The sequence below is a fragment of the Sarcophilus harrisii genome, chromosome 2 (assembly GCF_902635505.1).
Source record: "Sarcophilus harrisii chromosome 2, mSarHar1.11, whole genome shotgun sequence".
Taxonomy (NCBI): domain Eukaryota; kingdom Metazoa; phylum Chordata; class Mammalia; order Dasyuromorphia; family Dasyuridae; genus Sarcophilus; species Sarcophilus harrisii.
Genome location: NC_045427.1, coordinates 158,125,411 through 158,139,647, shown reverse-complemented (window position 1 = coordinate 158,139,647; position 14,237 = coordinate 158,125,411). Strand labels below are relative to the sequence as shown.

The window sequence follows — 14,237 nt, the reverse complement described above, 5'->3', positions numbered from 1 at the left end:
CCACCGGTCAAAGTTAATCTCCTTTACCGATCCCCTCTGCCCCTCTCCCCTTCCGACTCCAATAGTCCTCCAGGGACTAGCTCAGCTCTTCCTAGGGGGTGGATTGAACTCCCCCGGCTGAGCTCTGCCTTGGGCCACCTGGACAGACTTTGGAGTGGCGTGGGCTCCAACGAAAAAACTTTCCTCTCGCTCCCTCCCCCCTCTTGTGGGTGGGAGGGAAAGGAGACTAGGGAGAGACAGGGGGGAGGGAGGTGGTTTGCCGGGTGAGTGGTTTGGGGCGGCGAGGGAGATTGGGGGGAGAGTGAAGGTAACTAGTAGCTGAAGCCCTCCTCCTCCTCCTCTTCCTCTTCTCCCTGCCACTGCTGCAGCTGCTGCCACACTTGCAGGGCCCATGTGGACTCGGGGTCTCCAGTGCTTCTGCAAAGTCGCCTTAGCAGCCTGCTGGCCGCAGGGTGGCCACCGTGTCCAGTTCCCCAGCGCGGGCTCTCGGCAGCCCCCCGCCCCCTTCCCCATCCCCGTCGGGCAGCGCCGGGGTTTTCTCCGCCGGCTTGGACGCCCCCTGCCCCGCAGTGGCTCCGCCGTGGTGTGGCGGCGGCGGCGGCGGCTCCTCCTGCTCCTCCACCCCGTCCTCCTCCTCTCCAGCCCCGGCTGCGCCCGCCACCGCCTGCGCCTCCCCTAGCGCAGCGGATCCGGAGCGAGGGGGTCCCGCGGGGGCGGCGCTGGCAGCGGAGGAGGCGGGGGTAGCGATAGCGGCGGCGGCGGCGGCGGCGGCGGCAGCGGCGGCGGCCGCAGCAACCTCCGGAGCAGCCCCGGCCCAGACTCCGGCTCCACCCCCGCCACCTCCTCCGCCCCCGCCGCCGCCGCCTCTGCCACCGCCAGCCCCGCGGGGTCCTAAAGCCGCTCGGCTGAAGAGGATGGTCCGACTGGCTGCGGAACTTCTGCTGCTTCTGGGACTTTTGCTGCTTACCTTGCACATCACTGTACTGCGGGGTAACGGCGCAGACGGGCCGGACGCAGCCCCTAGCAACGCTAGCCACGGACAACTGCAGGTGAGTGAATCCCGGGCAGAACTCCTACCCTAGAGAAATTCTGGGGACTGGGGAGGGGGCGGGAAGGATGAAGAGGAGCGGCTGTCACGGAGGGGAAACGCGAGACAGAGAAGAGGATGCTTGGAACTTGGCAGCTGAGGTCCGAGAGAGTGGCCAGGGAATGCACATCCTGCAAAGACTGAGCAGTTTAAGATGCCTGGTGGTTTGGGGGAGAAGGACGAAATTGCCCTGGGGAGCTGTGTCTCTTGCAATTGTTCTGGCCTAAATGGGCAAGTAAATTGGGCAAGGGTGGGCTGGGGGTGGACCTGTATTGGGAGGTAGGACGCACCATTATCCCGAATAGGTTTGTGGATTAAAACGGACAGAGCTGAGTGCCCGGGGTCATATAAATCAGGGGAGGTGGTATCAAGGTTGTGAATGAGGACAAGCATGCTAGATGAGACTGTTCAGGGAGGGGGCATTGGGATGCATAAGGCGGAGTGAAGGAGCAGGATGAGCCCATTGATCAGACCCGGGAAGAGAAGGGCTTTCATGGACAGTAGGAACAAGCGCTCAATATTCAAAGCTTAGAGGTCTCATTGATTCTAGGTTCTCCGGCCTAGAGGAGAGGCAAGAGAAAGGGAAAAGTCGAGTTTAATTAGGGGGGAAAGTAAGCCAGACCTGCAAATGGTGAACTGGGAGTGTCATGCAGCCCATTGGCTCTACTGGAAAATCGGGCGCCTGCAAAGAACCCAATCTAAGCCAATCTAAGAACACTGAATGAGTTCTTCACGGACCCTGTAAGCTCTACACGTTTCCTTACTGCCTGTTGCTTTTCAGCTCTGTTTGGATTCCTGACCTGGAAAAACTTGCCACTTGGTGAAAGTGACTGGTTCTGAAGGCAGTATTTAGACTTAAATTGGAAAGGAGTTTAAGGATTATCTAACTTAAATTCCCATGTTATAGAAGTGGAAACTGAGGTGGGGGTGATTTGCTCAGGTTACACAGGTAACAAAATCTCCATGACAACTTAGGTCCTACGGACCCTGAATTCAATGCATTCCTCCCTGCCCTCTCCCTTTCTAATTGCCCTGGGTATGTTAAAGGTACACCTTTTCCCATTTTCTGATGGGAAGAAAGGGTGACAAAGCCAGTTTTAGAAGAAAGAAAGTTAGTGGATTCCTTGCTGTACCTGTCATCTAGGATCAGATTCATCTATTAGGATTCTCTTTGAACTACATAAATTACTTTCCTCAGAACATCACCTTCCCAATGGTTGCATTCATTTAGATTTTCTTCTCCCCAACAACAATTGGGGAACGAATATGGTAGTAGTGTTATATGATGAAAGAATGGGTTTGGGAGGGAGTTGGTATTGAATGGAATGGATGCAAATTCCTGTTTCACACTAAGTGATTGCACATGTCAAGGTTGTTTCTGACATAATTTGACTTCTCCCCCCTTTATAATTCCAAAAAGCACCTACTTCTTTAGGGCTAGTTTATGATACTTGACAAATCAAGTCATAATGGATGGAAAGACATGTGCAATAATGTCCAAAAAGCCACTTGGGATTTCTCTTAGGCCTTCTTCTTTTAAGTTGTCCAGAGCCAATCCTACCGGGCTTCCAGATTTCTAGCTCTCAGGTCACTTGGGAATAATTAAGATTAAATATTGTTCAGATGGGAGGACTCTTGACTACATCTTAACCTGCTTTTATATATGTATAAAAAGAATTTTTTAAGGGAGATTGATCAGTAAGGGTAACTTTACTGATTATCAGTAGTATACAAATTTTCTAAAAAATCAGAACAGTTTGTTTAATCATTGAAAATGTCCTCTAAATGTCAAAGTCCTTTGGAATTTAGGCATTTCTGAAATTTTAATGACTTCCTCTACCCTTTTTTCTTTTTATTCTGTTCACTGTTCATTTTCAATTCACCTGACATCACAATTCATGTAGCAAAATCTAGGATAATACATTATTTAATACAAATAATATTAGGCTTTTCAAGGACTTGACCACAATTGATCTTCACAACAATCTTTGTGAGTTTGGTATGAATATAATGTAAGCAAACTTATAGGCTGAAATAAGTCTACTAGTTTAACATTATTGGAACAATTTCTAATATCTTCAAGATTTCTGGTAATCATATTTTCTACATGATGCTTTCTTTCCTCATAGACTCATGAAAAGCCATAAAAAATGATGTTCTGTGGAAAAGTAAATTTGGCGGGTTTCTTTATGAGGTGTTTGCTATCATTAGAATAACCTTGAGTTTGCCTTTTCTGACAGGCCAGTAACATAATGAGAGAAACAGCTGAAGAAATGTGAAGGTGTGGGGCAGAGGAAAGGGGGGAGGGACAATGTGGATGTTATTCTCCAAAGGGGGGGGGGGGAATTCAAGTGGTATACTAAAGGGTAAAAGAGATAGAGAATTTAAGTTGCATGTTTTTCTGAATTTCTTGGATACAAAGGGATTGCTAAAAGCAATACATTGAATCTTTTAAGAAGTACTATAACCATGTTTTTATTATGTTGTGTGCTAAATATAAAGACTTCTCCTAAGCAACATGATGAGTTTAACAGCTTGGTTCATATTTCCCCTCATTTTGTCCTTTGTTATAAAATTTTATATTCTTCCTGACTGAATGATATTACAGCAATTTACTTGGCTATCTTACTCTACAAAGGCAGGAAGAATAGTATCAGGCCACATGGAGGGATCCTGACCTAAATAATGAAAGAAAGAAATGCTTTCATAACAACAGACAAGGTTTTAAAAATGTAAATTTTGAAGTAGCAGGTGTATTTCAAAATCTCAACTGGAGGCAGACTTGTCCTTTTGACAACTACAAAAAAGCAGCCTATATACTAGGCATTTGCAGGCAATGGATAAACAAAGTCAAAAAACAAAACCATCCCTATTCTCAAAAAGCATACATTCTTCTGGGCATGGGAGTTGAGGAGGATAACATGAACATAGCAACAGAAAGATGGATAGATAGACAGACAGACAGACAGACAGATAGATAGATTAGATAATATATACATATAGTTAAAACAAAGTAAATGGGGAATGGAAAGGAGGGTTTAGGAAAGGCTTCCTATAGAGTTCCTATGGAACTTGAGCTGACCTTTAGATAGAGCTAGGAATTCCAGAAGGCAGGGGGGAGGAGAAAGTATTCTAATCATTAATATTTATATTCTAATCTATCCAAAAGCATAGAGACAGGAGATAGAATGTTAGGAACTGGAAACTGGAAATAGAAGTTTGGTTGAAAAACTGAAAATATGAAGGATACTACTGACAATCAGTGATGACATCAATCCACAGAAAGCTTGAAGCCAAATTTTGAAGAGCAATGTCAAACAGAAGAGTTTATACTTTGTATTTTTATTATTTCACTTTTCTATCCATTATTAATAAAATAATGTCAATTATTCCTAGATATGGAGGCTCAGTAAGTCATCTCTTAGATATCAAAAACTTTTGTTAAAAATTGTACATAATGAGGCATCTAGATAGTACACTAGTCCTGAATTCAGGAGGACCTGAGTTCAAATTTAGCCTCAGACACTTAACACTAGTTGTGTGAATCTGGGCAAGTCACTTAAACCAAATGCCTTGTCCTTTCCCCTGCAAAGAAAAAAAGAAAAATCCTTCCTAATATCAAGCTAGAAAGCATATACCTACTTTTTTTTGCATTGTTTTAAAAAAAATAAAAACAGAACCATGAAGATAGAAGCTAGAAGGAATTATACCAAAGGATTGTCATTTACATAAATGGTAGTAAAATTAGCATCATTTTGAAAGCAGACTTCTATATAAAATCTGTTGTTTTTGGCTACTGAGACTTACAACTTGTCTAACAGTAGTGAAGATTATTTATACACTTGCCTAATTTGTTTTTGTGACAACTAAAGTATTCTTGTATTCCAGTGCTGTAAAATGTTTAATCTGGTCATTTTTCTACCTTTGACACAAGGCAAAGAATATCAATCCTATTAACCTTTAACAACAACAACAACAAAAATCAGACTATACTGGAAAAAAGAACTATTTACAATTATTGGGAAATTGAACTTGGAGTTATAAGAGCATATACACACACACACACACACACACACACACACACACACACACACACTGCCTTGCTGTGATTTTTTTAATCCTGTGTATAGCTTCTTTGTACAAATTTGTTTATATTTGTTGTCTCTCTCCCCCCTCCTTCCCCCCCCCCATTGGACTGTGAGCTCCTTGAGGTTAAGGATTGTTTTACTTTTCTTTGTATCCCTTCTGTTAGGCTAGTGTTTGGTTCAAATTGACTGTATATTGGCAGGCTAAATGAATTCTGGAGTACATCTGCAGTATTTCCTTCCTTCTCTTGCTACTTACATGAACCTTGGTCAAAACTCCCTGGGATTCAGTATCATCATCTTTAAAGTGGGGAGGTTGGACTAAATAGCCTCTGAGTTCTTTTCTAGATCTTTCTGCATCTCTCTTTGTCTTTGTCGTTGTCTTGTCTCTCTCTGTGTCTCTTTGTCTGTGTCTGCCTCTCTGTATCCCTTTTTCCTTGTTCTCTATCTCTCTACATTTACGTTTGTGTGTGTACATATATATATATATATATATATATATATATATATATACGTGTATATATATATGTGTGTGTAAAGATATATGTGTGTGTATATCTGCATGTGTGTTTATATGATATGTGTTTGTGTGAAATCTCTTTGTATATCTATGATTCCATGGGGTTATTTTGATCATTTAAAAAAAAAATCTTTGTCCCACCTTTTAAAAGTAATTTACCTTTTCACCTAGAATTAAAAGCTTAAGTTCACTACCAAAAGCTAAAAGCTACCAATTTTGTTGCTGCTGAACTTTCAATGCTTGTAACAATGGTGTTTTTATTTATTTATGTTTGCTTTAGTTCCTCTCACCCCTCCAATTATAATGATGTTCTGGCCATCACCAAGATACCAGATGGTAGCTTCCTACTAAACTTCTTTCAAATTTATAAATAAACTTGAGCAAACTTTAAAAAAAAATCAATACAGAAATCCTTTTTTTTAGAGTTCACAATTAAAACTCTTTACCGCTGTATTATCATTTCTTATCCTTTCCTTAAAAAACAAACAAAACTAATTACTTGGTTTTCATGAAGAAATATAAACTTCTTTCAAATTTTGTGGGAAAAGCTCCTCACATGTTTTTAATATTCAATTTTCCAGGGTTAGGACTTGGTCAGCATTAAAATCTCCTCCCCCTCCCCAGCTATTCTCCCAGTCCAGAGTCTCTTCTTTGCCATTCTCTCCCTTTTTCAGTAACATATGGGAAAAACTGCCAGGGAATATAAGAGGTGTCTTCATGGATGTCTTTTTGGCTTTCTACTCTAAGAGATGCTCTTCTTTATTTGAACAAAAGACTGTCCTGCTTAAAAACCATAGGTCTCCCGATTTCAAACACCTAATTTTTTTTTCATTTTGTTCCCTAATTATTGAGGAATCCTCTCTCTTCTCTTCTTTAGGTTTGAGTTGTTTATTTGACTTTCATTTACCTGTATGCTGATGCCCATTTCAGGTCTGCCTGATATTTCTTAGTAACCCCTTGACAACTTGCTTGTTTTACAAACTGCCTTGGAAAATTTAAAGGGACCACATTCCCTGTGACAGGACACTTCAAAAAGAAAACAAACAAGTTTCACTCTGCTCCTAACCTAGAAATGTGTGGGGTTTTTGTTTCTTCTTGCAACAATATACCATATTGTTGGGATTTTTCATCTCCCCCTACCAGATTGTCAAGGAAATGGGTGTGTATAATCACCAGTGACAAGTACAATATGGACAACTTCTGTGGCTTAATATGTCATAGAATTTCTGGGAATTTCCTCCTCCTTGATTTTCACAGAACTTCAATTCAACCAATATTTCTTAAGTTCTTGCAAGTTTTCCTAAATTTAGTGGAACAATTTAATTTCTAAGTTGGACTATTTAAGTTTGGAAGCTAAAAGAAATCTGAGTATAATGTCTCATAAACATAACCTTTTTCACTTCTGATTCATCTCCAGTGTTTTCAACAACTTTCCTTGACAAAATGTTTCCCCCCCTTATATATTTAACTTTAGTATTATATGTTACAATTTGATTCTTTTTTTTCCCTTCTGCAGTGGGAAATATGAATAACCATTTTGCCTTCTCCCAATTCTTTTTTTAAGAATTGGGTAGTGCAAGTCTTCTCATTTTATAGATTTTATAGATTAAAAAATAAGCAGTGATCTTTTGATCATCTTTGTGGTTCTTTCATTTTTGCCTCTCCTTGAGAAGACATCTTACTTTTGGAAGGCATTGCTCAGAGTTTGAATGCTATATGCAGAAAAAGATAATATTAACATTGCGTTTTCCAATATCAACCAAGGATTTTTTTTCTTATTTATCTCTACTATATACAGTGCCCTAAATGACATAAATTTGTTTAGGGGAAGGAAAGCCCTAAACTTATTTTGTGTGCAGAGAAAATGCATAAAAGGGAGACTGGTTAATATAATTGGTAATACTATTTCGTTATTTGTAATAATAATTGGTTAATATAAAACTGCCAGATTTTTTTCCCTCCTCATTCTATCTCAGTCTCATCCTTTTTCTATAAGTAATCTAACTGATTCTAAAGACTCTTTTTATTACTTTCCATTACCTGTTCTTCTTCTGACTTAATCTGACCACTTGTTTTTGAAAAGCTCTAACAAAAGATAATAAATGGGGCGAGATAACCCCCCCAATTTAAAACAACTCAATAAACATTCCCTAGTATGTTGTGTTTCCATTTATCTTTATGTGTGAGCAATAATATTTGATGATAGTTATGCACAAGAGTGATAAAGTTATAGAAAAAGTTCTAGGGATAGAGATAATGGCAGAGTTTCACTTCAGTTCTTGATGGCCCATCCAAAGCTTTATGTCAGAATTGTAGGTTGCTATTAACAAGGGTGCAATTAATGTGATTTGGGTCGAAAAGTACTTAAGGCTATCTCTGAAATGGGATGTTATAATCCCTAACAGGACTGTTTTAGAGAGAATTCCCAAATTTCAAGTGTCAAGGGTAATACCTGCAATTTGGGAAGTCTTAATATAGTCCTGTTTTTGGAGGTGACAAGTCATATATCTTTGGAGAAACTGAAATGTGGTCAGTTGTTTTTGGTTGACAGGATGGGTAGTGATGGGGAGTCCCCATTTGTGAGTGGGAACATTTGCTATTTTCAGAAAGAGACAGCCCAGGGTTCCTTGACAAATATAGCACATCAGCTCCCCAAACATAGACTTGTATGTGTCATTTGTGAAGTGGCAAGAAGGTAAAACAAGCCAATGGTGTTGACTACTTCTTCCACAGCCTTGGGGATACTTCTGGGATATTTCCTTCCATGAATTCTGTTACCCCAAACCAACTTCTATGGTATTTTTTTCTATTCTTGCTAACTCTATATTGTCTATGCAATAGTAGCAGGCAATACCACCCATGAAGAAAAGGACATTGTCAGGTTTATAGAGAATATAATAGTCCTACTCCCTTAAATAATTTTTACATGACTACTCATTTTAAAAATGATCGTTGCATCCACTACACTGAAATGTTGTGATTGTTCTCCAGTGTTGTTGGGTTTTTTTTTCAGTCATGTCTGACTCTTCCTGATCCCATTTGGGGTTTTCTTAGTAGAGATATTGGAATGGTTTGTCATATCCTTCTCCAATTCATTTTATAGATGGGGAACTGAGGAAAATAGGTTAAGTGACTTGTCCAGGATCACATAGCTAGTAAACATCTGAGGCTAGATTTGAACCTGGCCTGTCACTTTATCCTCCTAGCTACCCTACACTGAGGTAGGACATTGATCAACAGTGATGGTGAACACAATACTGAAGCTTTGTTTAACATTGTCCTAGATATTTTTCCATACTTTTTCAGTGGAAATGATTTGTGTAAGAAAGATCTGTGAAGACGCCAGATTATTTTAATTTCTCACTGTGTGATAGAAGCAATATAACACTTAAAATAAAAAGAACTGGGTTCAAGTCCCACTAACTTTTTGCTATATGACTTCAGTCAGATCATCTAATTAATTGCAATAGGCAATTATAAGCATCCACTATTTGCCCATTGCTGTTCCATGAATTGATAATGGAAAGAGTTGCTCTTTATATTATTGGAAACAATAGCAATATATACATAGATAAACAGATATAAAATAGTTTGGAGGAATGAACTAGCAACTAAGTCAATAACCTAAGGCCCAGTAAGGGTAGTGACTCTGATTCAAGCTTTGAAGGAAGTTAAAAATTCCAAGAGATGAAAAGAAAGAAGGCATGGGGACAGCCTAGGAAAAGGCATGGAGATACAAAATGGACTATCAGATGTGAGCTAGACCACAGAGTTTTTTAAGAGTTTTCTATCACCTAGAAAGATAAGAAGGGAAAATTCTGGTAAGGGCTTTGAATGCTCAACAAAAGTTTGTATTTTTTAGTAGAGTCATTAATGAACCACTGAACAAAGAAGTGACATAGACCCATGCTTTAGAAATATTAATTTGGCAATTTAGGGGAGAATGGATTAGGGGAGGAAACTAACTAGATTATTTCACTAAACCAGGTGAGAGGTGAGGGAGGTCTCATTTAGATTGGTGGCCATATGAATGGAGAAAAAGAGGGTAGATGAACATGTTGTGATAGAGTCCATGAAGTTTAGCAACTAATCCTCAATTTTCCCATCTGCAAAATAGGGATACTCTTACTACCTATCTCAAAAGAATGAGAGTACCATGCGAAGGGAAAATGCCAAGTAAGTATGCCGTTATTTCAATTTGATAAAAGTTGCTAATAATAATAGGTCATATTCATCTAATACTTTGTAATTTACCAAGCATTTTTCCTACAGCACCATTGTCAGATAAGGGGCACAAAAATTTCCACCTTATGGATGGAAGGGTAAAAAACCATTCAGAGATAATCATACATGCTTTTTACAGAATGTACCATTGTTTCACTTGAAGTTCAAGTCAGCAAACACCTGTGTATATGAAACATTGTTCAAGGAATAGCAGATACAAAAAAAGGGATACTGTCGCTCCCCTCAGGGAATTAATGATGTCCTAGGAAGGGTGTGTTGGGTAGAAATGATTATAATAGAATGTAGAAGGGAAAAGTGGCATCCAGATAAAGTACTATAGGAGAATTTGAAGAGGGAGGACATACTTATAGTTGGGAATTAGTGGACTTGATGGAGAAGATAACATGTAAACTGAGCTTGAAAAGAAAAGAACATACAGAGATGGGAAATAGAGTCAGTAAAATACTGAACAGAACACTGAATATGATATTGGGAAGACTTGATTTCAAATCCTGCCTTAGGCAATTAAAAGCAATTAAAAAGGGAAAAAAACAAATAAAACACCACAAACCTTTGGACTAATTACTTAACCTCTATGTACCTCAAGTTCCTTATCTGTAAAATGAGGGAGATTGGACTCAATGACTTCTGAGGGCCCTTCTAGCTCTAAATATATGATTTGGTAAGACCAGAGATGATTCAAAATAAAAATACTTTTTAATTTATTAAGTATTACCATTTTTTAAATCTAAAAACTGCTGTCCAAAGGAATTTCAAAATCTGAATAATCTCACAATGTCCAGTTCTTGAGTTATTTAATTTCCATATGTAGTTATTTATATGATAGAAGGAGAAAGGTGTTTAACAAAAGTTAAACCACCCATATTCAGAACTGTTGCTTCTCTTCCCCATCCTTCTCTATCAATTGATAGATTAGCTGCTGGTATCTTTTTTCCTGTGGACTCCATGCCTTATACCATTCCCAGTAAAAAGGATAAAGAACAAAATCTCCATGTTCTAGACCACTATCTACCTTACAATTTAATAGTTTGGAATTAGGTTAAGAACACCAAAATAAATTTAGAAACAAAGTCTGGGTAGAATCCTTTGATTTCTCAAAATATATAATAATGAAAATTGATACATTTGTAGGGAGATACATTTCATGAGATAAGGAGAGTGTTTTAAAAGTAAAGCTGACAAACAAGCCAAAATACAAGTCCTTTGACTCTTTTCAACAATGAAGTGATTTAACTCAGTTCCAATAGACTTGTGATGGAATTCCTCATCCAGACAGAAGATTATGGAGACTGAATGTGGATCACAGCATTATATTTTCACCTTTTTTGTTATTGTTTGCTTTCTCATTCCCTCCCCCCCCCCCCCCCCCCGCCTCCCTTTTGGATCGGATTTTTCTTGTGCAGTATAATAAGTATGAAAATATTTTTATAAGAATTGCACATGTTTAACCTATATTGGATTACTTGCTATCTAGGGCAGGAGGGAGGGGATGACAGTAGGAGAAAAATCTGGAACATAAGATTTTGCAAAGATAAATGTTGAAAACTATCTTTATTTTGAAAAATAAAAAATACTGCCTCTTTGCAGTATTTCCCCTTCCTATCTTTTTAGATTATAGAAAATTCTTCAAAAATTCTGTGGTCCCACCAAACTGGCCTATTTGTAGTTCCTTACATCTGATAGTTCATTTTCCACCTCTATGCCTTTTCCTCTTCTGTCCCCGATGCCTGAAATGTGCTCACTTCTTTTTTTCACTTTTCTAACTTCCTTCAAAGTTTGGATCAGGGTCACTACTCTCACCAGGCCTTGGGTTATTGACCCAGTTGCTAATTAACTCTTCCAAATTACTTTATATCTACTTATCTGTGTAATTATTGCTATTGTTTCCAGTCAATTGGAAAATTCTAGAGAGTTAGAGGGACAGTTAAATTCAATTCAATGGATAGATATTTATTGGATGCCTAGCCTAGACTCTGTGCTAGGTACTATGGGAAACTACAAAAATAAAGAACATATTACCTCTCTTCCTAAAACTTACAATATAATAGGAAAAAGCTAACAATCATTTGGGTTTACGTCTTACCTGTTTTTACATCTTCCTAATCAATTCCTTTCACCATGACCATATTGATCTTATAATGATTGCCATCAAATATTTACATACCGTAGATATTTATTTATGAAATATTATTCAATCAATTCCTCACTTGGCCTACCTATGCTGCATGTGAGCACATGTGTGCATACACTCTTAAGGAAAAGAATATGTAGCTATGAATGTGGACTTTGGTGGACTTAGAATTAGGAAGACCTGAGTTCAAATGTGCCCCAGGCAACTGTATGACCCTGCATAAGTCAGTTGTTCTCTTGAACCCCAGCTTCTTCATCCATTAAATAGCAATACTAATAGCACTTAAATCCCAGGGTTATTATAAGGAAACTACAAAATAGAAGACACATTCCCTCCTTCCCTCACACTGAGAATTTAATAGAAAAGGAGCTTACAATCATATAGCACCTCTATCCTATTTATAATTGCAGTCCTAGCCATTTACACAGTGGTACTGAATCCAGACTCAGGAAGATATGAGTTCAAATGAGGCCCCAGACAGGATTACAATTTCTTAGATGCTCAATGCAACCAAATATATCTCAAAAGAGAATTTGCTAAGTGTGTGAAAAGCATGGTGAATAATTTCTGAACAGGTTTCTTTCTTTTTCTTTCCCTTTCTTTTCCCCTTTAAATTACTAGGTTCAATAGAGAGTATGCAGATTACTAACTGTATGATCCCAGGCAAGTCACAAAACTTTTGTCTGCCTCAGTTTCCTCCAGTGTAAAATGGAAGTAATAATAGTACCTACCCCGCCCCAGGTTGTAATGAGGATAAAATGAAGTAATGTTTGTAAAACAATTAGTAAACATTAAAGTGCTATATAAGTTCTATATTAAGATAACATTCCATAACATCTATAAAACTAGAAGTAGCTCAGTAGTGGAGTGGAAAGAGGTTGCTATGAAGTTCAAATAAGATACGATTAGCATAGTACCTGGTACATAGTAGGTGCTCAACAAATGTTTGTTCCCTTCCTCTCCCCCAAAGAATTTTGTAAACCTTAAAGCACTATATAAATGGTAGTTATTATAGATTCCCTCCAAAGGTTTTTGTAAAGGGGTGTATGTATGTATGGCAGGGGTAATATACTTTCAAGTTTAATATTCAAACCTGCCCTAAAACCTAGTCTCATGATGGTGTCAGTTGTATCTCAATTTTGCAATGAGAAACTAGCAATAAGCCTATTAGGAAATGTCTTAGAACCTATCAATACCAGCTATAGGCTCCAGACCCAAATGCAATTTAAAAGATCAGCAGATATGCTATAAGTATAGAAAACTAAAATTAAAATAGAAAATATGACCAACGGTACTAGAACTATAATTTCTTCGATGCTCACTCCCACCAAATACATCTCATCAGGGCATTTGCTAAATGTGTGAAAAGATGAATAATTTCTGGGCAGATTTCTTTCTTTTTTTTTTTCCTTTTCTTTCTGTCTTTTTTCCGCTTTAAATTACTAAGTTCAATAGAGAGTATGCAGGTTCAGAACTTATTGTTCTTCTTATTATTATGATTTCCTTGTGGTTTTCTTGCATACCCAGAAGAAGTAAAGTGATCTCTTCATTTTGCTAGATTTGTTTTTTAATTCACCAAATTACTTCTTTTAATAGGTGTTTTTCTAATAGGGTGCTTTACCCCATAGAAGTCTAGACTCAGTTCTGAGACTAAGTTTTCAGACAGTGTGTGGTTGACAGGAGAGGAAAAGAAAATATCTGTTCATTATTTAGCTTATTTAAAGCAACGTATGCAGAACTAAACTTTTTCTGGAAAAATGAATTGAGCAGAAGACTAAGCTAGATGAGCCTGGATGAATTTGCTACTATTTTTAAAATTCAATTCCCTCTATGATTCAGTCACCAAAAAAGTAGTCCTGGGGTTGTCTAGTGGTAACCAGCTGAGTGGTTTTTATTGCAAATGCCTCCATTATCAGCCTACATTGGGGGCTACCATGCCATGCTGAAGTAATGTCTATGTTACAGTGGATTTTCAATTGAATACAATTTTCCTTTTCCTTAAATATAGGACTAAAGTTCTTCTGTTTTCCCTCAATACTAAAACCAATTATGATTGCCCACAGTTCTAGCATCTGTAAATACTTAAAGATCTCCTGGGATTTCAGAATTCAGGAGTCTTAAATGAAGAAGTGATGTCCTTGTGGACATTGATGGTACTGTGTATAACTG

The 14,237-nt window shown here is 38.4% G+C and overlaps 1 protein-coding gene across 1 annotated transcript in view; it reads left to right on the top strand.

Annotated features, from left to right (window-relative positions):
• Nucleotides 1-895: 895 nt before the first annotated feature.
• ISM1 (isthmin 1) overlaps nt 896-14,237 on the top strand; it is a 93,445-nt gene continuing 80,103 nt past the window's right edge. The window contains exon 1 of the mRNA XM_003758183.3: nt 896-1,049. Coding sequence (XP_003758231.1) covers nt 915-1,049 — 135 coding nt within the window. The 5' untranslated portion in view covers nt 896-914. The remainder of the gene's footprint in view (nt 1,050-14,237) is intronic.